General features: G+C 37.9%; 2 protein-coding genes across 3 annotated transcripts in view; one reads left to right on the top strand and one right to left on the bottom strand.

The window, feature by feature from the left end:
* The window catches only part of LOC106959588 (suppressor of cytokine signaling 3-like), a 19,457-nt gene extending 14,117 nt beyond the window's left edge, over window positions 1-5,340 (bottom strand). The window contains exon 1 of the mRNA XM_015052268.1: window positions 5,160-5,340. The gene's annotated coding sequence lies outside the window, so the exon portion shown is untranslated. The remainder of the gene's footprint in view (window positions 1-5,159) is intronic.
* pgs1 (phosphatidylglycerophosphate synthase 1) overlaps window positions 4,812-25,868 on the top strand; it is a 28,720-nt gene continuing 7,663 nt past the window's right edge. The window contains exons 1-8 of one of the 2 annotated variants that reach the window (XM_015052261.1): window positions 4,812-4,966; window positions 11,871-12,081; window positions 14,946-15,023; window positions 16,705-16,804; window positions 16,875-17,064; window positions 20,344-20,522; window positions 23,109-23,305; window positions 23,405-23,696. In XM_015052261.1, coding sequence (XP_014907747.1) covers window positions 4,851-4,966; window positions 11,871-12,081; window positions 14,946-15,023; window positions 16,705-16,804; window positions 16,875-17,064; window positions 20,344-20,522; window positions 23,109-23,305; window positions 23,405-23,696 — 1,363 coding nt within the window. In that variant the 5' untranslated portion in view covers window positions 4,812-4,850. The remainder of the gene's footprint in view (window positions 4,967-11,870; window positions 12,082-14,945; window positions 15,024-16,704; window positions 16,805-16,874; window positions 17,065-20,343; window positions 20,523-23,108; window positions 23,306-23,404; window positions 23,697-25,868) is intronic. The other variant, XM_015052262.1, reaches the window with a different exon arrangement.

Raw genomic sequence — 25,868 nt, forward strand, 5'->3', positions numbered from 1 at the left:
AACCCCTAAAAGATGCAACTAAGGAGCAGATTTAAAAGTATACCGAAAACAACGATGAGCTTTGCTGAAGTAATTAAAGACAAAAGTTCAAATCCATGCTGAGAGGAACTCAATCAGTGCTCAGTGCAGCACTGATTGGCTAAGCAATGTAACGTGATCCTCTGCAGCAAGTGATGGCAAAGCGGGGCGTCATCACGACTTTACACAAGTGTGTCTTTACCTCCGCGGCAGAGGCTCCGCCGAACCCCAGAGACCGACTCGCCGAACCCCTGAGATCGACTCATCGAACCCCTGGGGTTCGATCGAACCCAGGTTAAGAACCACTGATCTAAAGTAAGGCAAGAACAGATGCAGAAAAAAAAAAAGTTATTGATGTCTACCAGACTGGAAAAAAGCTCCAAAGCCTTTCCCAAGGCTTTGGGACTCCAGCAAAGCACAGTGAGACCCATTGTCCACAAATGAAGAAAACATGGAACAGTAGTAAACCTTCCCAGGTGTGGCTACGTTACCAAAATTACTCCAAAAGAGCAACAATGACTTACTGAGAAGGTGGGATGGCCATTTATCTAATCATTTTTTGTTGTGAATATTTTATCAGGATAATATTTGAGTAGTGATACTTCAACATATAGTTACTCAAGTAAAAGTGAAAAGTAGGCATCCATAAATTACTCAAGAGTAAAAAAGTATTTGGTAAAGCTTACTCCACTACCGAGTAACTCATCAAATTAACCATTTAACATTTAAAGATTACATAATCAGATGGACCACAATGCAAAGTTAAGAGAAAATTTTTGCAGCTTATCAAGGACCAAAATGACATTAATTCATAAAAGTAACAAAAAACAAAACCAGGCAAAAGAGAATTTTTCCATATCGGTTTCTATTAATATAAAACTTTAACAAAAACTAGTTGTGTCTTTGTCTTAGAATTTTTAGTTAAAACATGTTTGTTTTTCATTTATTGGGTAAAGAATCCAGAAATTTTACTCAAGAGTATCGATACTTCATGATAAAATTACTCAAGAAAAAGTACAGCGTAGTAAAAATACTCCCAAAAGCATTTTTTTTCAAAAAGTTACTCAAGTAAATGTAATTGAGTAAATGTAACTAGTTACTTCCCAACTTTGTTGTTACTTGTACTCACTTCTTCACTGTTGGATCCGTGAGAGCGTCAATAAATTAAAAAAAAAAATACAATCAAATGCAGCAACTGTTAAACTAATAAGTAAAAAAAAAAAAAATCCCCCTTCTGGTGTCCTGAATATTTCAAAGTAGGTTGTAAATCCTTTCTTAATCACCACTTTTGTCGTGATCACAAAAAATCCCTCAAAATATTCTGATGCAGTTTTAAGTCTTTATCGACCGTCTCTGTCCAGGAGTTCAGAAAAGAACAGAGAACCAGATTTAAAGCACTATGGACTTCATTTGTTTCTTCTAGGGGGAGTGAGTATTCATGTCAATAAGAAAGCAGGCAAAAATAGTTTCCAAGAACGTTCAATGGCGAACACCTCAGCTGACCAAAAAGAGCACAAAGACTTGCTTCACAATGGCCAAAAATGAAAAAAGTCAAACAGTTAGGAAAGTATGCGTCCTGTTAGACTTGATTTAAAAGTAACGCTGTGTTTTAACAGAGAGTCCTGATCATACAGTCAAACTTGTTGGTCAAGACAGTTTGCTGCTTCTCAACCAACAGCTTGTCATTGTTAGGAGTTATTCAAATAAATTATTTCAAATTGATGGCTTCAATTGGACTAATTTGTATTTTTTTTAATATGCCTGCTGTATCTGTTGAGCCTGATTTGTTAAACTGCATGTAAAAAGTTATAAATAAAAGGTGAAAAAAAATAAAGAAAATATATAATTATTCTGCTCTCAATCAGAAGAAACATCTGGCTATTCAAAGAGCTCTTGGGTTAAGCAGCCCACCAGGATGTTGACCTTTAAATGTTTTTAAACAAATAAAGAAACAAACTAAAAGGAAAGCAATGCTTTGGTTTGGCCTAGTCAAAGTCCACAAATAAATTAAGTTGAGATTCTGGGGTTAAAGTAAAATAATGCTGCATGTTATTACATTAATGCAAAAATGTGTTGTTTTTGTCCATTTAAATTTGGAATTATAATCTGAAAATTGCTTTATATATTTAGTCAGGTTAACTTTGATATTCAAACTTGAGTTTCTACAGTGCATGAGGCAGTATTGCATTTAACATTCAATTAAATGTTAATTAACGTGAGTTGTCAAAAAATTGTTCCAATATTTTAGCATCTAATTAAATAACATTTCTAAAAATATGTATTTTAGTAAAAACATGTTTTTGCATAGCAATAATAAACTTCTGATTTGATCTATTTTCTTTGCTCGTTTGCTTCAGTTTAATCAGATATTTCCTTGTCACCTGCACCTCAACAAAAATGGACTTCAATAAATAAATTTAAAAACAAATCCTTACTTTGACACCTTGATGTATTTTCAAATTATCCAGCTTCAAATGCATCAAATGCAAATCAATGCACCGTCAGTGTGTGTCAACATACAAAACACATCTAACCTACTGGCTCATACGCCAGCAAATGTATAAAGATAAGGATAAGGTCCCTCCGGGCAGTTGTCTTGTGCCAGGAAGTGTCTGGCTTACTGTAAGTGCTCTTGAGCAACAACCAGCAAAGTCTGGCACTTTTACAAGGAAAGGCCCTGCCTTTTAAAACCCGCTGTGTTTGGATAACACCATAAAGATAACGAAAAGGAAAGTCTTCTCCATGCAAAACAACAACTCCCATGGCTAGTTGTTAAAAAATGAAAACAAGATTTTAATTTCTACTAGAGAAAATATTCGATCAAGCTGTTTCCATATAAATATAGAGCACATTTTCCCACATTTTTTTAGCATTATAATCACAATATATTATCTTTTTATGGGACATAACAGAAAGTAGCACATATGTGAAGTGAAAGTAATATACATTTTGTATCATGTATAGAAAACAGCAAATGTGCAAGAAAGTGCAAACAAAATTGAACTTTTTGGTCAGCATGCTTTGTGTGAACAAAAACTGCAAATCATTCCAACTACAACAACTCTACAGTTACAGGAAAGTGGCAGCATCATGCTCCAGGGGTGCTATTAAAAATCAAGTACAGGAGAACTAGTCAGAGCTGATGGGAGGATAAAAAGAGCAATTTATATTTTCACACACCTTCAAATTCCCAAATTAAAAAGGAATGATATTTTCGGGTGAATAGAACTATTTCTTGGATTAATCAATACACAAAATAACGGGAAACACCAGTTGCAGATGCAAGATTACCAGGTCTAACAACTCTACTCGCCATTTTTGATTCAATCAAGATCTAGAAGAAAATCTCCTTCAGATTGAGGGAAATTAGCTAGGCTGTTCAGAAACCAACCAGAGCTTTAACCTGCAGTCTGTTTTACATCAACAGGAAGTGACATCATATCCAACCAAGACAGCAGCACCTTCTCCAGAATCAATAGCTTCAAAGTCCACTGAAACTGGACAAGCTAATGCATTAAAGGTTTTATGATCAGAAAGGAAAACATAAAGGTGTTGTGTTGTAATAATTGCACCAATTACGAAAGCATGGTGGTTGTTACATCATGCTGTGGGATTCTTTTTGTGTCAGTGATACTGGTGAATTGCACAAAGCAGAGGAACTAATGCTCCTATTTTTTTATGTCTGTAAAAATGTCCCCAGTTAATAAAATGACATATACCTCCATCAACAAGCTGATTGCAATAAAGACAGGACAACGAGCCACGCCACTTGCAGCCAACATCACATTTTAACTGGTCATATGGAGGGCAGAGATTAAAGGAATGCATGTGTGAAAGTGTTTTTTCTGTGTGCATATTTTACTTCTATTCATACCTTCACTTTTCAGATTTTTTTTGGCGCATATCTGTTCGGAAGCTACACGCAGTCAATAGCTTAGTCTTAGCTTCTTAAAATTTTTATGAGAGAAATAAGCTTTCCAGGTAATAACTATCTTAAGCAAGGTAGAAACCAAAGTAGATTTCTGCCAAACTTAAAATAATCCCAGACTTTTAAAGGTCATATTGGTCATTGTGGTGCTTAGTAACTACTATTAGAAACTGAAGACAATAACAGCATGTTTCTCTGAAATTTCTGCTTTCAAGAACTGTAGATATGATCAAAAACAGGTTAACAAATATAAACTATTGTGAAGCACAGATAAAAATTTTATTTCTACAGCTATGTTTTATGCAAACAGCAGTTTCTAATAGAGACCAAAGTTGACAATGAATACTTAAAATTTCTGACTCTGAATAATGATTACTTGTTTATGGAGGCTTAAAGTAGTTGATTCTAACTTTTAGAATAGAATGTTTAATCAAATATTTTTATATATATAGTTTATTAAAATCATTTTTGGATTCAAGTGGGTGTAATAAGTATGGAGGACCAAAACTGACATAGATATGTAAGCATTTGATTAACAGAGTTCTTTATCTAATTAATATTGCAATAATTACCCTATACATTTATTTATTCACTCCTGCATCTTATTTCTGCCTGTCCTTTTTACTTTTCCTTATGTATGAATAAATGAATGAACGAACAGACAGACAAGACAATTAAATAAACAAGCCAGTTATTTGCATGCTTACTTGGTTACATTCAGAGAATTCACTACACCAAATAGATTTAATGAGAAGCTATTCTGAATTATGTCAGTGTTGGCCCTCCATAGCAGTGCTTCTACTACTTAATATATGAAGTTAAGGAAACCCTTTTTAGATAACACCGTCTCTGTTCACCGACTGTGGTACCGATAAAGTTTTGGAAATAACTCGGCGCAGCAGCAATGGCAGCTCCCATGACTTGGAGGAGGCTGGTGCACTCGGTATACTCCCCAGCCATCGCCGGGGTTTTTAGCCGGATATCTGACCGGTTCTTCCGCGTCCAGGACAGAAGGAGAGGGTAAGAGTCGCAGCTGACTGCCTCAGACCCAAACGCTTGGGTAAAACTGTGATTATCAGACTGAACCGTCTTTCCGTTTAGCAACGCTTGCTAACTGTGATGGGTTCATTATCGGACGCACGTAGTTCAGTGCCGCCGTTTTAAAGAAGCTCTTTAAAAATTCAGCTGGGTAACAGTTGCGTTTTAAACTTACGTTTGTTCATCCGGAAAATCTCCGGAAAAGCCGTCGGGAATGCCTCTCTCTGGACTCTTAAAATCGCAGATAACCTTGACAGAAAGTTCTGGTTAACTGAAGTAGCCGTTATTCAACTGTCCGTCAGGTTACAATAGGCACACACACACAGGTATGAGGCACCTGATCTCTGTTTCAAGTCCATCCCATTGACAGTTCAGGTCTATTAATGAACTTTTAGCAGGTGCAGCCAATTCTCTAAATGACACACCCGAGTTTTCTTTGAAATGAATCACTTATTTAAAGAACATAAACAACCTAATCTTTTATTGCCTATTTTACTGGAAAAAACTAAAGGGGGGGGGGGGAGTGCTGCAACCCACCCATCGTTAATCATTTTATTTGCGGTTTTATTTACCCTGGAGGAAAAAGACAGACTTCCATTTAAAACGTAAATGTACTTTACTGGGATAAACCAACACACAGCTAGCCCACCGTTGAGACGTGAAAGTAAAAATGAAATGTGGTTTACAAAATTTTGTAAATATCTGGAAAGTGCAGTGTGTATTTTTGTCGAATTATAATTTCAACTGTTCTATGAAAACCTTTGAGATCTATTAATAAACTAACCTAATGATTCAATTCAACTTAATCCAAAGAAATTTAATGCTGTCGTAGCTCATATCAACCAAGGTTCTTCAAACCTTGGTTTGAAGGTTGTAGATGCTGATAGCTGTGTTTGTTGCTGTAATTTCACGAAGTGGATACTCAAGGTTTTACATTTTTTCTGTTCAAGTTGAAAAGATAACTAGCAGTGTAACAAACTGAGGTTAGTTTGATAATTACTCGAGTTATTACTTACAGACCTGCTAACATGCAATCAGCTCCTTTACAGATGTGCCACTTATAGCTTATCAACTAGTTTTAAAATAAGAAAAAAGGTTCTAATAATCATAACGAACTGTGTTTATAATATGTATAAATATACATTTCAGGCAAACAGCAAACACTGCAGTCCTCATTCTATTCAGCAGATGCTGCAGCGTAGAAAAACCTGCCTGTATTCAACAATTGGAAGCAAAAGAAGAATCAAACACAAGTGCTTTTCTTTTTTACAACTTGACCTACATCTTGATCTTAACAGTGTTACTTTTCAGCATTTTGCAATGCTAATTAATTATATCCAGTTGCCTTTACCCTTCCCTTGAGCTCTTTCAGGCTCGTCTTGTTTGGTGAGTGAATATTGTACTGGATGTGGAAAGTTACAAAAATGGAAATCTGAACCAGCGGCCAAAATGGCAGCCCACACCCCGCCTTCAGGGTCACTGGAGTTCTTCCTGTCCCTAGATATCCTTCGCTGGGACAGAAAGAGCAGGGTTGAAGTCCTCTCACAATGATGATGCTTGGTTCTCACAGTTTAAAACCTGAGAAATTTGTAAAAATAAGAATTTGTCATTCTTATTCATGAGGGAAAAGTAGAAGCATTCTTTCAGCCAGCTGACCAGAAGTTCACAGCAGTGGAAGAAAACTTAAAAATCTCATTCAAGGAACTTTAAATTGTAGGAAATTGTATGATCAGTGTTGAAATTGGCCCATGTCTGATTCCATAAGTAAAAATGGTTGAAAAGATGTTGCTTAATAAGCGTCATGGGTGGCTCTCCATGACTTTGTCATTTCTTGTGTGACCAGAAATATTTCCCAACAGTCGTATTGTTCTTTCTTGTGAGTCCAGTGTTTCAGTCACCTGACCAGCAGGGTGCAGCTACATGAAGTCCAGGAGTAAAAGCCCACTACTCTATCCAACCAGCTGAAGAAATATCTGGTCTCTCTAGCATTTTCTCTGGCATCGCATTTGAAGGACTTTACACCTCAGGAACAGCATGACTGAACATTTTGTGATCTTGACATCTTTTCTTTTTTTTTATGAAGAACCGTCCGTTTGGTCCAGTTTTAAAAGTGAATCATAAAGGCCAGCCTGAAAGACTTGCTGTATTTGGATAATTGGTCCAGCTCTTGCAACCTTAACCCTGCTTATACTTATCAATCAGTCAGCAAAGCTGCCTAGAAAACCACTACGTTTTATTTTTTTATTTTGGAAACCCTTTGTTTTATGCTCACCTCTATAAATGAGAACCTTGGCAAAAGCAGAAGTTTAAAAAATGTGGACGGGTGTCATAAATAACTGTAGTCAGTCTAAAAATGGCTTCATTCTGGGATCTTAAAGAGATGTTTGCCTTGTGCATTTGAGACTGTGAGTAAATGATGACAAACATTTCCAGTCCAAGAAACAAAAGGCTCAGTAAGTAGACAAAATATGTTTTATTTCATGATTCAGACAGCAGTCATGCAAACTCTGGGGAATAGAAACATTGCAAAGACACTGACTGCCACACAAATCTCACACGATGTCTGTATTTTCTCTGGCTTTGTAACCAATCAGGAGACGGTGAGAACTGATTTGGGATGCCCGGTAGCTCTCTTGGTTTAGTTGTTTCTCTCTGTACCAAGGACATCTTGGACTTGAGCCTTTTTTTTTTTTTCTTATTTCTTCACTAAATCACTAAAATAAAACAGAGGGATAAGATTAGGAAATATATAAGCCCCAGCCATGATTAGAGCATGTCTTATATCTTTAGAGGTTAAGGACAGGAATGTCCATTGTGCCTCTCTTATCTGTCTTACCATGTTGAGGCTGTGCCAAAGAACAAAGAGATAAAACTTGGTGCAGTGAAAATGTTTGCCTCGTTTCAGATTTCTTCACTCCTAAATGCTTCTGATCATTAAATAAATTTTAATATCAGACTCAGTTAAAACCAAATGTAGTTTTTAAATGAATAGTTATTTTATTAAGACGAGGGAAAACTGACCAAATGGACTTGGACCATTGTGAAAATATAATTCTTTCCACTGTTCGTTAATGGATTTATGGTGACTTTTGCTTTGGAATACTGAGTTCAGTGTCACGAGACACACTTGTGCCTCATTAAAGCCTGAGTCAAGAAATTAATTTCATTGAACCTGTTTGTCTGAATGAAGTAGACTACTGTAAAAAGCAACACATCATACTCAAAGGAAAACAGCAAATGAGAAGAAGGAAAGTCATTGACATATATTCATCTGGACGGGGTTACAAGAGTTGGGATTCCAGTGAGCCGCATTGAGAGCCAGTATCAACAAGTGGAGAAAACTGGAAGCGGTGGTGAACTTCCTCAGGAGTGGCTAGCCTGACAAAATCAATCTAAAAGTGCATTAACGACTCATCCAGGAGGTCACATAAAAACCTCACTTCCCTCATTTAAGGTCAGCGTTTATGATTCAACAGTAAGAAAAAGATTGGGAAAAAAAAAGTCTCAAGTCATTAAATCCTTAAAGAAAAGATTTAACGTTTAGGGAAATATTCTATGAACTGACGAGAACAAAAGTGAAACATATAGGAAAGCTCGTCTCCATCATGGGAATGTATCTGACTTTGAAATCTGTGATGATTCACAAAAAGGAAACAGAAAAAAATCTGTAAAGGGTCAAGTACTTCCTCACCGCGCTCTGCCCCAACACATCACAAGGCAGCAGGACGTCTCAGTTCTCACCTAAAAATGCTTGGAATGACTGACAAGCTTTGACGACTGCTGGTGATTCAGACAACTTGTTCCAACTGTTCAACATTTTTGTGCCATTCGCCTCATTGATCATGCTCAAGTTTCCCAAAAGGAAGCAGTTGGGTTTGCTGTCACCATCGCCAGTTGCCTTTTCTTTGTTTCATTGTTGAAATTCTGCATCATTTCCTCGTATCTTTGATGCCTTTGCACAGCAGTAAAAGATCAAAGCTTCTTTTGTTTTTAACCAGTATAAAACTGTGGACTGTAGGGTGTAGTTACAACAAGTTGATGTAAGTCTGTTCTGACAGCAAATTGAAGACGCACCAGTCAGTTGGTTAGTGATCTGTATTTTCCCTCTGATCAGCTCTGATTAGTGATGAGCAGCTCAAATGCTAAAAAGAACATTAAATTTAGCAAAATGAAGAACTCCCTTCTGGTTGTGCAAGAGTACATAAATAAAACCCACTAATGAACTGTTAAAAAATTAATAAACTGTTGTCTCTGCATTCAAAAAGTACTTAAGATTAAATAGTATTCTACATGTTTTCACACTGATGCATTCCTTCGAGATATTGCAATTGTTTTTATAATTTTTCTTTGCAGTCAAAATCACTAATTATGTGGTGTAGATTTATAAACATATCAGGTCTTATATATGATGGTAAATGTGAAGTTTTTGTCACTCGCCATGTCGATCACGAACTATAACGTGACATCAAGTAAGGCTTAAGAAGCCGTGTAGTAGAAGTAAGAAATACTGCCACCTGCAGGTGGGAGGAACCTGTCACTTAAACCCAAAGGTTTTGAGAATTTTTACAAAAAGATTGCAATAAACTCACAATTATGCATAAGTGCAAAAAAAAGTGGACATCTGTTGATGCAAATATTTCCGCGATCGTTGCCAAATGATTGATGTAATTCGGCAACATATAGATGAATAATTAATATCTAAGCACATATCTGTTATCTTGAAGACTCTATTTATGTCTCTGCCTACATAAAAAGCTGCGTTGGGCTGTATTTGGCCTTCGGGCATTGCTCTTGTCACGTGTTTTTGAAGAATAATGTCATATTTCTTTGTTGATAGAAAACAAAACGAGTTTTGAATAAAGTGTTTTCCCTCACATTTTATTCAATAACAATAACCGTCCCCTGTGAAAGATCTGATTACATGTAATAAACGAAGAATCGAAGTGAGAAATCTTATCTCTAGGGTCTTTTTTCTTCTTTTTGTTGTCAATTCCTTGAATAACTCCATAGTTATAACTAACCAAAAATAAAAGCAGCCTTTGCAGTTGGCTGAATGGATTCAATGACATCTGTTGAACAGAACTAGGATGTAGATCCTTCAACGATGTCAGATCACCTGAGATAACCAGGCCAGCCCTTGTTATCTCAGCTCTCTGATAATGAGAGCCGTTTTTAACTCCCATGCTTTTTATTAGCAGAAATGTGGCACAGCGACATACCAGGATAAATGGCTCGCTTTATTTCCTGAATTCACCACCTAAGGCTGAAAATCGCCTTAGGCTGAATGCCTCCAGCGTAAATTCCATTTACGGTTGAGGCCATCAGCGTAAATGGAATTTACTGTCATTCTGTGAGACGTGACGTTTATTCAGAAAAAGATCCCGAAGGCAACTTTACGTTAATGACTATATTTTCTATGTTAGTGATGGCAGAGTTCAAAGTGAGCTTCTTATCTCCCTCATCACACTGCCTTATCTTTACAACTTACTGAAAGAAGGCTCGACATCTTCTGCCTCAGTGACATAAGCCCGTCTATGAGCTGGGTGTATTCTCATTTAATAACTTTTCCACTGCTGTAAAGTCAAGATAATTCAGTGCATTGTAGGCTGACATGAGAAAGTAGTTTTTTTGTTGTTGTTTTGTTTTATGAGTTTGGAAAGTCTCTCTGCCCCTCTGCAGTTTAAAAATGTGTTTGTCCTGAGTAGGTTTTAGTTGCAAATGCCAAGCAGAAATGCATGTATACCACAAAGGAACCAGTGAGAGAGGTATACACTCCTCTCCCAGTTTAACACTCGCTGGTGAAAAGCTGGATGTATGGAGAAAGTGTTACAAGTCTGTTTTCCACATCGATATATTTTCTCTTAGTCCTTCTTTGAACTGGGCTCTCAAACCTGTGATTAAATGAAGAGGATAATGAGTGTATTTTAAGCTTTGAATCAGTGTTGCACAGTAACTAAGGCTATACTGACTCTTTGTCACTAAATCACTCTGGGCGCCATGATGGACGTCGGAAATGAGGCGCGGGAGTATTGAACAGAGCGACTTTGCATGATTTTGTAAATTATGATAATTTAATGCAAAGTTGGCATTTTTAATGGACTTTCAATGCAACTTTTAGAGCAACTTTGCATTAAAAGTGTCATTATTTACTGAATGACACTTCATGACAACTGTCAAACATTCATAAAGACTTCTTCATGTTCATAACAGGTGTTATGTCATGTTTATGAAAGTGTCATGTCAGTCTTGTGCACACCCCTTCAAATAAAGTGCTACCACATGATTTATATCACTGTGTCGTAAGCAGCGTTTCCCTCACCGGAGTGACACAAAAACGTACAAAAGACGAGATGCCAACCATTTTTTTCCGATACATACTGACGACGCAGCATTGTCTCCATGGTTACTAATGGTTAGACGCGTAGCTTCTCTATAAAGCAATATTTGACATCTTTCTAATTATACTTACTTATAAAGTATATGAACGCAAATCTATTTATCTTGTAAAAAGCTGCAAATCCGCGATCATTCTGAGGGCTGACAGTGATTATGATTGACAGCTGCTAAACATCAGCCGCGGCGTATCTTTCCTCATTAAAAATTGTTCAATAAAATAATAAGTTTGGTTTCTATCCTTGTCTGTTTGTGCAGCTGACTGCCCAGCATCCTATCAACTAAATAGAACCAATTTTAGGCTACTGGCTGTCTGTTTTTTGACAGGCTGACATCTGTGAGACAGTGCCATTTCTGTCTTGGCCCGATGGGAGTTAATTTTGTTGCTTCGACCTGATGAGACGATGGAAAAGAGCAATGCGCATAAAGGAGTTGCCATAAATTATTAAAACAATTCAAAATCCTTGCACTTCTGTGTGCTTATTTTCCGTAGGTCAGCCATGTTGCTGCTGGCTCCACTGCTTGCTCCAGCCGAGCCAGCGCCACGCCACATTTCCAGGCCCACCGGGTCAGCCGGACCTCAGGGTTCAGACGGCCTCTGCAGCCACTTCCGATGGATGGCGGAGCAAATACCCGCCTTCCGGGTGCCGGGAGCCCACATCCAAATCCTGATGTCACCAGACCAATTTTACCAGGCGATGAAGGTTCGTGTCGTTCGTTCACGTCTGCTGTCGCCTTTGATTAATGACGACACATTTTAAGACAGCTTTGACAGTCAGAACTATTTAAGAAATCAACAAGGTCAGTGCTGTTAGTTATCTGTTTAATTTCAACACTTTGAAATCCTTTATCTGTCCCAAGAAAAACAAAACGAGAAAATGTAAACATTCTGATGCTGTGGCAGATCCATTCAAGGCTGATGCCCTGATATGAGGATGTTTAAAATGTGCTAAATGGTTTCTGAAATCCACAATAGTTTAATAAGAATGCAAAGAAAGAACTGCTGGGGTCACTGGGTGAGAAGCGTAGGTACAACTGAAGAGATGACCAGTTCATCACAGGGCAACACAAGACAAACAACCACACAGGCATACACTCATACCAGTTTAGAGATAGCAATACGCTAACAGTCATTTGTTTGAGCTGGGAGAACCCATTAATGCATGCAGATTTTATAGAAACCATGCAGAAACAACCCAGGCAATTAAAAAAAAATAAATAAATAAATAAATAAATAAATAAATAAAAAAAAAAATATATATATATATATATATAAAATACTTTATTAAATTAAATGCTGTAACTCATCCTGTTAAAGTTAAAGTCCTTATCAATAGTGCTGGCTGCGGACAGGAAGTCCACAAACTTTATTTTTATGTAATCAGTAGAAATATAAAATCTTGAGCTTTTAGAAATTCTTAGACTTTTCTGGGAGGCACAACTTAATTTTGCAGATATAATTTTTCCTACTTCTGTTTCTGACTATATAAAGACTGAACTAAAATTAAATACATTTTTTCCAGTCATTATGAGGGCTGTGCGTGGAATCTTTTGTTTTTGTAATCTAAATTAGGATTTGGTTTTGAAAAGTCTGAGAACCACTAATTTGGAGTACAACTGAGCACCTGCCACGAAAATGGTTGCCAACTTCTCGCAGCTGCTGGACTCGATTGCTGTACTTGCATATGTTTATCACAATTTGCTTGGAGAGTCTAGCAAGAAAAATACAAAACGGTGCATGTGCAATCATGCAGAAGATAGCACAGATCTAAGTGTTTTTATAGTTGATCTTCACATCTCAGTTTTTATCTCATCCAGTTTATGAGAAACATTGACATTATTTATCTGGATAATTTTAATTTAAAGGTGTGATGCAATGTTTTTTTTTCGGTGAGTATTATGATTACAGAACCTTGACATGTTTCAACTGACAAATGAGCTGTGCTAAAATTCAAATGGTAAGGGTTATGAAACGCCTTTCCTTTTACCAAAATTACACTCCTACCAGTAATGTGGGTGAGTGTAGTTTACTGTACAGCCACTCCCACAAATAATTTAATAATAGGTGGGTTTCATGTGACTGATGCGTAGTTGGACATATTTATAGCACCTTTTGGGACGATTTCCAAATTGCGCTTTTGCAAAGCGTCACCAGCTTGTTTTTTTTTTAAGTCAGAAAAATTCCTGTGGTCAAAGGTTTTAAAACAAACAAAAGCAACAGCATCCATCAATACCAGCAACATACGTGCAATGAAAACAATGTAGTTTATAGAATGAAGTCATTTAGATATTTGAATTATTTATCTAAAAGATGATATTGCAGATACTTTAATTCTAGGATTTGCACAACTTTCTTTTGACACAGGCCTTTGTTCAATATTGAGAACCTGCCAAAGTATCGTGATGATTCATTTGGAGCTGTTTCTTTTCTTCTTTTTTTTTTTTTTTTCAGTGACGTTCATAAAATGTCAGTGCAACATTCAGTTTTTATTTTTAGCTCTGTTTTTTTCTGCTAAATCCGGTCATTTCCTTGCAGCTGCAAAGGGCCCCTGATTTTCAGTTCTGAACAGACCTTATACATACTTGGATTTTTAGATTTTTATTTATGAAAACAGTTTATATTTTATATTTTATACCAGAACATGGTGTTGATTTAAAATACTCGATCCTCTGGTGCTATTTTATGACAGCCAGACCGTCTTTGTCTTGATAATTCTTCAGTTCACTCACCTTGTTTTTGCAGCCAATAGTTTTTAGTATTTTCAGCAAACCAAAAACTTGGAATAATTAAATGGATGCATGTTAGGGTCCAGTTTGTTTAAAACATTGCTCTGCACAACCAACCTTAACACTGCTTTTACTGCTTTGCGTATGGCAAACTATGAAGTCAAAAGAGTCAAAATGTTACCCTGTTTGCACATTAACAGCACAAAAATAAACAAATAAAAACATTAAACTTAATCTTGTTTTATGTTTTGCGAGTTTATTGTGTTTCTGCTATGGCATTTGTTCAGTGATGATATACAATGATTCAGCAAAACCAAGCAATAAAAGGAGCAATAAAATAATACATCATTAAGCAATACAAACACAATGCATACGATCATTTGTAGTAAACAGAACCAACAAAGTAGTAAAATCATTCCATAAAGACACAATAATAAAATACAATAATAAAAACTCATTGGGTCATTATCAACACTTAAAGGTTTCTACTGTCTTAGCAGTGGTTATGTAAGCAGCAAATATTAGTCCAGAATAAGAAGCATATATTTTTATATTATATTTATATTGTACTGTAAGATTTGTCTTCTAGGAAATGAACCTACGTATGTAGTGAAAACAGCACAAGCCATAGATGGGAATCATTTTTTAAGTCCAGATATAAGGAGCTACATAACTGCCAAAATGTTTATTCATGTGGAATGAGAGATTTGTTAAATAAATGATTCTATTTATCAACTTCTGTTGGAATAGATTTTTTTCCTGTTGACATTTTCCAGAATCTTAAACTCCGCTTATGACACATCCTTGTTCACTTAATACTTTCCGTCTCCTTTCCGTTAAGGCCGGCATCAGAAGCGCACAAAGGCGGGTGGTGATGGCGTCCTTGTATCTGGGAACGGGGCAGCTGGAGCAGGAACTGGTGAGGAAGAGCGTTTTGTTTCTTAAATATGCTTCTTTCATTCGGGGCAGGTGAGAACAAAGCTGTAACAGCAGGAGAGTGAGCCAAATGACTGGTCAGAGTTGCCAGAAAATATGAGTCAGACTTCTCCTCCAAGAATACCGCAGTGTGTTTTCTTCAGATTGAAAAGCGAAGTTCAGGCCAAAACTACAAGGAATGACCCCAAAATGCAAGGGTTTATGGGTATGGGAGAGCAGCGCTGGCGTGTGAGGGCTTGCTGTTTTTCATGCTTGGAAAGCCTAGCATAACAACGTGAAACCAAAGCAAACCACAGTCTGGACCGGTGCTCAGATTCAGCTGTTTTTTCGTGTTTTTAGGGTTTTTTTAAATGACCAGTAATGGAGACTTAGACGGAGGCCAAAATGCTCAATCAAAGCTAAAAGCACTGGGATCAGCTGCTAAACTCTGTAGCTGCACAGGATGATGGATTACTAGAAATGTGAGTCAGAAAGGTGCAGTGAGGCTGTATCATTTTTTTTCTCCCTGCTTTTTAAAGTCTGGGGTTTTGCTTTAAAAATGGATGAAACAAACTTAATTCAATCCAGTGTGAGGGTTCAGGCCCAGTCTGTGGTTAGGACTGAAGAATGCAAACTGCAGGTGTTGTTTTAGTGTAAAACCTGGACTCAGGAACACAACAGATCCTGACAGTCACACCTGAACTGTGTATTTACTTTAGTGGCGGGGTCAGAAATGTCAGTAATCCGATAATTGAAAGCAAGGCGTGCTTATCTTACCGAAACAAAATGTAGAGTTTTTTTAAGACACTTGACACGAGACGTGGAGAGTAATTTGTTTTCATTTGTTGCACATGCAGCAGCGCGACCAGGAAGTTTTGGCCCAGGCAGTAATCAGAGAAGAAGAAAAAAGCTGCTATTTTAAGTTTTCAAAATAATAATTATAAAAGAGTTTATTTTTCTGGTCTTTGCTCTGTTTAGATGATGTATAAGAAGTCAAGAATTTATTACTACTACTAACAATAATTATCTCTTACTGAACTAACTACTTTAGACTCAACAATTTTGAGTTTATGCTTTTTGGAATAAGACGTAATCGAGCTTAAGTGATGTTTATTTGTAAAGCTCTTTTCAGCAGCAAAGCATAATACAGTAAGTAGCCAGTTATGAAATAAGCAATGACCATTACATTTTGTCATAATCAAAATCATCAAATAAATATACATCAAATACATTAATAAATATCCAGGTGGGTTTTTAGCCTGGATTTAAAGGAACTCTTGTGTTTTGACATCTTTGCAGTTTTCTGGAAATTTCTTCCAGATTTATGGTTCATATAGAAACTAATTGGTGCTTGTCTATTTTTGCTTCTGGTACCAGGGATGCAAATTTCATGACTTTAATGTCCTTTGCTTTTAACTGAGTAATAAAATATTTTAAATGGCTGTCTTACGTAAAGCTTGTTTGTTAAATTTGAGGTATAAACTTGGACACTGGTAAACAATTCAATCTTAAGTCATTTTGCATGTTTGAAACAGACAAACATATGCTGAGGGTTTTTTGTTGCTCAACCAAATGTTTTGACTGCCAATCCACAGTGAGTTTTTTTTAAATTTATGTTTATATAAATTACACTTCATTTTAGCTTCGTTATTAAAAAACATGTTCCATATCTATCTCCCATTAAGGTGGACTGCATGGAGGAAGCGCTCCAACATGCAAAAGAAAACCGTCGCTCTCTTGACCTCAAAGTCTCCGTGCTACTGGACTACACTCGCGGATCCAGAGGTCGATCTCCGTCAGACCTCTACGCTGTTGTTTGGCCCAGATCTCTGTGCTCACCGTATTTCATGCGCAGGTCAGATTAACTCCCGGACCATGCTGCTGCCTCTGCTGCAGCGCTTCACCTCTCAGATGCGAGTATCTTTATACCACACTCCGGACCTGAGAGGCCTGCTGCGACTCCTGGTGCCGCAGCGCTTCAACGAGACCATTGGAGTCCAGCACATCAAAGTTTACCTGTTTGACGACAGCGTCATCATCAGCGGGTACGTAGAGTTTAATCCAAGGGGATTGGAAAGCTGGACAAGGGCCTCGAAAATGCAAACGTCTCCAGCTTCAGTGTGAGATCAGAAAGTGAGGATTTAAATCTCTTAAATGAAACTTTGGGCAGATTTTTGATAGACCTAATGGTTAGACTCCCATTTCTCTGATTGACTAAAAACACCAGAATACTTCAAATTATTGAGCATACAGAGCATACAGTATTGCAGCAGTGAATGGAAGAAGCTAAAAGTCTCACATTTTTACATATAATCAGTTTGTGAAGGTTTGACGCTGTCTATATTCATCTACGGTTATTTTTCTGACAGTGACATGTTGTTTGGCTATAAAAAAAAAAGACTGGTACTTCAATCTTCACTTGGCTCAGACAGGGAAAAAAAAAACATCAAGTCGCAACTGATTTTTATACTGAAGAAACTTTTGGAGTTTGGTTACTCAATTTCTTTTTCTAACCGTAGAAACTTTTTGTTCCTGAAATATTTCCTCAATAATCAAAAGTTTTAAAACTTTTCCTGCGCAAAGGATCTTTGGTAAAAGTGTCCTCACACTGTCGTTTGGATGTGTCGCCACTGAGCAGCCAAACATTCATTGAGCATTAATTTTTTTTTTTTTTAAATAATCTAATTTCTGTTTAAGACAATAAATAAATGAGAGATTACGTCATTGTCCACATATGGTAGAGTCTTAATTAAATATCTGCTTTGAAAACAAATGGAAAGCAGATTGTAATATATTTGTTTCAAACTTCCAGTAATTTTAGATTTCCTGCCGCTAAGTTATTGCATATCTGACTTTTTAAATCAAACTGAGGAATGATTATTGTGCATATTTACTCAGAGCACAGAACAGGTGTTTCCACTGCCAGGAAATGTTTTCAGGGCACGTTCTGTCATCTGCAGAGAAAATGTAAATCATGGGTGTGCTCTAAAGCTGGGGACCGCGGTGGTGTTGTGGTTTTCACTCCATTTCAGATCAAAACAGACAAACCCATACATCATGCTAGAGAAGGAAGTTTTCCCTGCAGTGCTTTCTGAAGAGCAGGATGCGTCCGCCTCGAACGCTTGTCATTAGTGTCGAACAGCAGCAGCTTATCTGCGTGATTGCTAGACGTCCTTCCGTCTCGTGAACTCCTCTGCTCTGAAGCGTGGTCTCGTCAGTTTTAAATTCACATCGAGGCTTCCCACCAGGATCAATTAATCTCATTGTTTGAAAATATTATTGTTACATTTTGGTTTCGCCTGAAAATTGAGAACGCTGAGCGGGCTCCAAAGCGAAACATCTAAGCACTTAAGACATCGGGCGCAATCTGTCTTGGCTTTGGTTCATTTCCTTCCTGGAATAACAATAGGTTACTCGAAACTGCAAGTTAAACCTGAGTCAACAAATCATTTTCAGTTACTGATATTAAAAAAATTGTTTCAAGACATCTGCTGGTTCAACGACACTTCATGCTCCTGAAGCAGCACTTATCAGAGGTTATTCGTACCTCAACTAGTTTAGTTTTTTCATTAGAAAACATCAACTTCTGTTTTTTTCTGCCTCTTTTTTTGTCCAATCTTGGGCTTTTATTAGACGTTTTGAGCGTTTGCATAACAATCCAAAGCATGACAGAAATATCTATAATATTTAGAGTAAAAAGTTTGGTTTGAACTTTAAATAAAGTGTCTGAAAGTTGATACATTGGTAATGTTGACAAAGCAAAAGTAAGGATCACTTACTTTTCAATTCAGTTCAGCACTCACCCTAACATACATTAAGGATGAGGGTGCATTGATCATGTGAGAAGATCCTACAGCAACAAATCACCCCATATCATGACCCTTCTATCACCGTGCTTAGCAGCTTGTATCAATTGTTTTGCATTTTCACCTAATTTGCTTCCGTACGTTATGGCTATACTAGGGGGTTTCCAATCTGCAGCTCTGGAGTCACTAGTGACTCTTTGGCTCTTTTGCTAAAAATGATAAAGAACTAACTAATGTTTTTTAAATGTAGATATAATAAGAAATGCAGGTTTCTACCACTAGCATGTTGGGATATTATAATGTTGAAATTAAAAAGAGAACACTTTCTTTTTATTAATTTTCACAGTAAACGATGAGGAAAAAGTCAGAACAGCATATGACTTTGTTAACCGAAACTCGTGACTGTAACTGATATTTATTTATTGTTGAGAAATTATCTGTCACAGTTTACGCTCCAAGTCTTATTGAGTTTGTTTCCGCTACAATGAAATTTAAGCCGCTCTGACCCAGATATTAGATGTACGTTTCCAAGTTGTTTCATTTACTTCAAGTTGAAATTAAAATCAAAAGAGTCAAACAATTTCATGCAAAGCCAAATAAATGTCTATTGTTGCTTTGTTTAGCAATAAATTAAATGCCATGTGACATGACTATTTATGCATCTAAAGGTCTAACTGCAGTAATCGTGTCTTAATGTGTCAACAACGCTGTTGTTCTGGGAAGGATGAGCCCTTGGCATCCTCCAGGGCTAAATAAAGTGCAGGAATGTGGATAATAACTTTCAGGTTGTCTCTCACACCAGCAGCAGAAAGGCAAAGCTACGCGATGCCTTAATGTTGAACTTATGATAGTACAGTTAGGCAAAGGAATGAACACGTCGGGCTGGTTTGGAAGGATTGTCGGGAAAGCTCTACCTAAAAAAAAACACTAAACAAAAAAAAAGAAAAACACGTGTGCATACCTTAAATACAAACTTGCTTTTATCTTTTGTAACAATGCAATACAATTTGAGCTTTTGATCACGATGCTCAGCACGACCAGGAGAAACGCCTCATGCAAGCTGAAGCACGGTGGAGGAAGACTCTTGTTTCGCATCTCGGTTTGAAGCCGCAGAACCTGCTGTTCAAATCCAGTCCTGGAAGTCCAGTGACCTGCAGCTCCTAGATACGACTCTGTTTTAACACACCTGAGTTAAATGATGAGCTGATTAGCTGGATATGTTAACATTCTTATAAATTAATTCATAGAATCGTGAATTTAAACTGCTTTTATCTTCAAATTGTGGTGCTGGAAAAGTTTAACAACTTTGTGCTTGAATTTTACTGTTGGAAAAAGCAAACAAACTCCGATTAAACCGTAAACAGTGCAAAGGTTTTGTAGAACCAGTGGTTTTGGTAATGGGAACCGACCCATACCTGGTTTATTTGCTCTGATTGTGCATGAAATGAGGAAAATACACCAAAACATCCTGCAAGACAGAACTTTATGAACCTTGCTCGTCTCTCGGCTGTTTTCCAGGGCCAACCTGAGCGACTCGTACTTCACCAACAGGCAGGACCGCTACGTGCTCCTGGAGAACTGCCGGGAGGTGGCGGACTTCTTCTCCGACCTGGTGGAGGCCGTGGGGGACTTCTCTCTGCAGCTGCAGCCGGACAACTCGGTCACCGTGCAGGACGGCATGGTGCACCCCTACAAAGGTAGAAACCGGACACGCACAGACGCACGCTGTTTTGACAACGCGTGACACTTGGCGCTCGGCTGCAGCGCGGCGCTCGGCACCGGCGGCTGACGGGTTTGGCTAATGGAGCTTGAAAGCTTAGACAAGCGAGGAGATGCTGGTCAGCGAGGAGGACAGAGAGAGCTCTTGCGGTTTGTTAGCCACGCAGCCGGATGTGAAAATGTCAGATTTCTATTCACACACACACACACACACACACACACACACATTCATATAGCTTGTGTCTGTAACTGGAGCACAGCTTGCCAGGATGTTAGTTTAAAGGATGAATGACATCATGTCTGCAGGATTAGGCTGCAGAAACGGACACCAGGAATAGAGATGTGATGTCACAGTGTTGCTGGAAGAAGATATGGACAGTAGTGGGAACTGATATAAACACGCACACACCAGAGCCATTTGTACTGGATGACTTGGAAGATTTGCAATGAATTAGAAACAATGACGGGTCCTGATGCACAGCGGCAGCAGACAGCTTGGAGACAGAAGATTACTCATTCAAACCAAATTACCAAACACGCCTTCACACTCACCTTTTGGAGGAGTAGCACACATGATAAGCTGACTCACATCTAACTGCTTCACTTCTATGCTTTCCCATCAACAGAGTTTTCTTTGAGGGCTGACTTTTACTGATTTCTCTCTTTTTTCCGCCCCAACGACTATAGCACAATGAAACTGAAGAATTACACAATATGATCAATTTTAAATGATTAAAGAATTTGTCTCTAAAGTTTTTCTAATTTTTATTTAACCCTAAAGATTATTTTACAGCTCATGAATGATTATGTAGCTCCAGTACAGTAAAAGGAAGCCAGAAAAGATGTAATTTTTGATGAAAAGTGGTTGCTGCTGAGAAAAAAACAACAAAAACCACACTTCCGGGGGAAAAAAGATGAAATGGGGAAGTACTCAGAGTTTGAGTTCTTGCAAAGAAAAGAAGCTGTAAATATATATATAAAAAAACCATTTACTGAAAAGACTTCACACTGTAGCTTCCAGTCATTTTAATGCCCACATGTAAGTAAATAAGCCTTATATTTTTAGCATATTAGCACAACTTTTTGCTTCACCTCACAGTCACTTGGACTTTATTACAATTTGTCACCACAAACCGTAATGTGATTCATTCTGACTCTGTGTGATAGAGCAGCACATAATTATGAGGTGGAAAGAAAATTATTCATAGTCATAAAAATAGTTTGCAAATAAAAAACATCTGAAAAGTGTGGCATGCATTTGTATTCAGCCCCCCATGAGTCAAAACATGATAGAACTTCATAATAGTAGATGCTACAACTAAATGTCTCAATCAACTTTGCATACCTGGAAGCAAAAAAAACCTGATCCTTTCTTTGCAAAATATATCTAAGCTGTTCGGTTTTATCTCCATCTGTGTTGTTGTCTTGCTGGAAGGTGAACCTCCAGCACTGACTCTCACCACATGATGCGGCCACCGCCATGCGTCACTGGTGGCGTGTTCAGCCTGATGCATGATGGGTTCCCATCACATGCAGGTGGTTCTGCAGGTTGGGTGAAATGATCATTTGTCATTTATCGTGATGCATGTCTTATCATGATAGTGTCACCATAAATTCCACTTAATTCCAGTTAACGTTAACACCTAAAACTGTCCTTATTGCTATCTATGCTACTTTTTTTCAGTGTTTGTTCATTAAAAGTGAATCAATAAATATCAATACATTTTGAAAATATTCTTAGTTGCACTTACTGTGTACGTTTTAGTGAGACAAATCACACTTCTTTGTGATTGGTGTCCTAAAGAAGCGGATTACAAATAGAGCAGCATTTGTGTTTGTGAGGCTCTAATTGGTGTGACACACAGAGCCATACAGTTGCCTTAAGAAGAAGTAATAAATAGTTCTTTTTGTCACAATATTGCCTCAGAATATCGTGATGAGATTTCAGGTCCAAATCGCCCAGCCTTAGTTGTGTTCCCTACCTTCTCATTTTAGGTAGACATAAACGTTTTGGAACATTTTCAGTTGAACTGCACTCTTCCCATTTTCAGACGATGGGTTGAAGAGTCGTCTGAGAGACGTTCAAAGCTAGGAAAGTTTCTTTTATAAGCTAACCCGACTATAAACCTCTTCAGAAACCTGCATTCCTCGGTCTTCATGATGCTAAGAAGCCTCTCCGACCGGAAACAGCTGCTGTTTTTATTCAGCGTTCAAATGCAAACAAGTGAACTCTACTTACCAATTAAGTGAGCTTCAAAGACGCAGTGTGTTTTACGTACGGACATAAAACGGGCTGAACATAATTGCACTTTTTGTTGTTCCGCCTCATAAAACCCCAATAAAATATATTTTCTATGGCGCAAACTGTGAAAAAATTCAGGAGGTGTTGATACTTTTGCGAGGTGTTGTGTTTCCATTTTCGTAGGAGATTTCCTCTCCATATTTTACCCACAACCCACCGCTGCCATAAAAGTAACAAATCCTTGACCAGAACACCGCGACCTCCGAGGTCGAGCCGACCCCTTCTCCCTCTTCACATTAGTCTGTGTCTCCATGGCGACCAGGAAACCGGGAGGACTTCTCGGCAGCGGCGAGGAAGCGCATCATGGAGGTCGTGAGCTTGGCCCGCGTGAGACAGCACCAGCAGCTGCGACGCTCCAGGGAGGAAGAGGCCAGGAGCGAGGAAGAGGAGGACACCTGGGTGTTCCCCCTGGTCCAGATGAAACCTCTGGGCATCCGGATGGACGAGCAGGTCACACAGGTGAGCCTCTTCTCTTCTGGTTTGTGTGTTTGCACAGCTGGAAGATGAAAGCAGCTGTGTTTGTAAGTCGTCCGTCTTCTCCTTCTGCGTCTCCTCCAGCGGCTGCTGACAGACGCCGGGCCGGACTCCACTGTGTTTCTAACGTCGGGTTACTTCAACCTGACCCGGGCTTACATGCGGCTGGTGCTGGAGACCGGAGCCAGCTACCACATCCTGACCGCCTCCCCAGAGGTCAACGGGTTCTTCGGGGCCAAAGGTGTCGCCGGAGCGATTCCTGCAGCCTACATCCACATCGCCAGGCAGTTTTACAACCGAGTGTGCCAGCTGGGCCAGCAGGAGAGGGTCCATCTGCACGAGTACCACCGGCCGCAGTGGACGTTCCACGCTAAAGGTCGGTGAGGTTCAAAGGTCAATCTAAGGCCTCGAAATGTGTTTAGCTCCATCAGATTGGATGGAGAGCATCCATGATGATGGGACGTTCGCAGAGTCTTTGGTCCAAACGATTTTTATCGTTTAATTGAGTTTTTATGTTTTTGAAGATCTAATTTTAGGAAAATCTGGATTTTTTTTTTTGGGCTTCTGTAGTTCAGAGTGACCCAGTCAGCCATCTTGTTTGACAAGCGTGTGAAGTATTAGTTTTTCTTTTTTAGCTAAGATTTTAAATTTTTTAAATATAAGAAAAAATATCATACTATTACTATAGCACAGTCATAATAATACGATAATAGTCATACTACAATAAAGTCGAAATAATGCGAGAATAAAGCGTTAATGTTAGCAGGATAAAGTCAAAATATAGGAGGATGAAGTAATAATAATTTTATCAAAACTCCAACACAGAAAATAACAAAAACTTTAATGAGGAATGTTGAGCATCTGGTGAAGTTATACTTTGGTATCGGTTTTCCAGATAAGAGGAAACTTCATCTTTAAACACATAAACATCAAATTGTTTTCAGCAGCAGGATTTTGAAACAACTGACTAAACAACAGAGTCTATTTTGAAGAAAGAACAACACAGAGGTACAAACGTCATGTCTCGATAACGTTTGAAGCTTTTTTTCATCAAAACGACTTTTTTCTTGTAATTTAGAAACATTCTTTTGGTAAAATATTGTCTTTGTTCTTCCAATATTACGACTATACTCCCATAACTAATTGACTCTTTTCTAGCCTGTAACATCTTTTCTTCCACTTTTACTCTCCATCCATCTTTGGATCAAATCTTAACCATCTTCCCTGTTCCTGCTAAAAAAACCCAGCATCCCCACATCATGATAATGCCACTGCCGTGTTTCACCATGGGGATGAAGTGTTTCAGCATGTTGGTTTTCCTTCAAGCATTAAGTTTGGATCTCATCTGGTCAGAGAAACGTTTTCTGTGTTTCTGCAGCTTCCCCTCCATGGTTGAAACGCTCTTTATGGCTGTGAGTGAACTGTGTGCAAACATCAGGGTGATTATGTGTTGGAGAAGCGTGTAAATGTCTAAGAACTCCAGGAAATTTGTGTTATCAGCCACCTCCCCACAGATAGCAAATATTGCAATCTGACCTGCTGATATTGCTCTCAGTATCATTAGTTAGTCCTTTTAATTTCACTAAAGCAGATTTTCCAAGTAAACTTAACAACTCAAAGATAATTAGAGGTCCAGTTAACTGGTATCATGTCATAAAACAGGGATAATAAAATAAGATAAATAGATATTTAGCCAGTAAAAGGCCTCCATTAGGGAGGTAATATAAAAACATGAAAAGTCTTTTAAATCTTCTATCTTTTTTGCTTTTTCTAGCTGTTCCACTGGTTTTCTTTACACATTGAGTCTTAAATTATAGTAGAATAAAATCAAACATTTCATGATCTCAATTTTATTCCTTAAATTGCATTAAATGCATCCAGGTTTTCCGTCTTTGGTCGTACATTTTATCCAAGTCCTTCGCTTTTTCCTTTACTTTTTGCTTTCTGTACATGTGTGAGGTAACATTTATTTACTTTTATTTTCTTTATTTATTTTTTTTAAAGAACGGTTGGTTCTCTTGGTCCTGTGTTGGAGTCCCGACTGAGGAATTATTTTTTATTGCAACGTTTGGCTCTTCCTGCACGGTGGAAGTTTGCCTGAAATCTCTAAGCTACCAACAGAGATCTGCTCAAGAGGCGGACTGTTGTTTGTTTTCAAAACATTATTGTTTCTGTCTCCACTACCAGGAGAGTGTTTTTAACATATAAAAAAAATTAAATGAATCCCAAAGGGAAAGTAACTGTAACATCTGTTCAAATTCCAGTTTTGGCTTCAATAAGTAGCTTATTTACAGGCTGTTATGCAAACTTTAATGTCGGCATGACATTAACGATTTACTCACACAGAGCTGAAGAACCAGGACATTTTGAGAAGGTTGTATTAAACTTAAGTAAGTAGAAGTTTTCAAGTCAGCTTAGCTTGTTTTTCATAAATTATGTAGGTTCTAATTTTCTTAACAAGAGTCTCAAAGTTTCCGTTACATAAATCTTGTTACATTGGGTTCATTTATTATTAGAGATGTGAAATAAATGCTGTCCAGATTTTCAT

This window comes from Poecilia latipinna, unplaced genomic scaffold, assembly GCF_001443285.1.
Source record: "Poecilia latipinna isolate Pla-1442-1.1 unplaced genomic scaffold, P_latipinna-1.0 Scaffold1098, whole genome shotgun sequence".
Classification (NCBI taxonomy): Eukaryota; Metazoa; Chordata; class Actinopteri; order Cyprinodontiformes; family Poeciliidae; genus Poecilia; species Poecilia latipinna.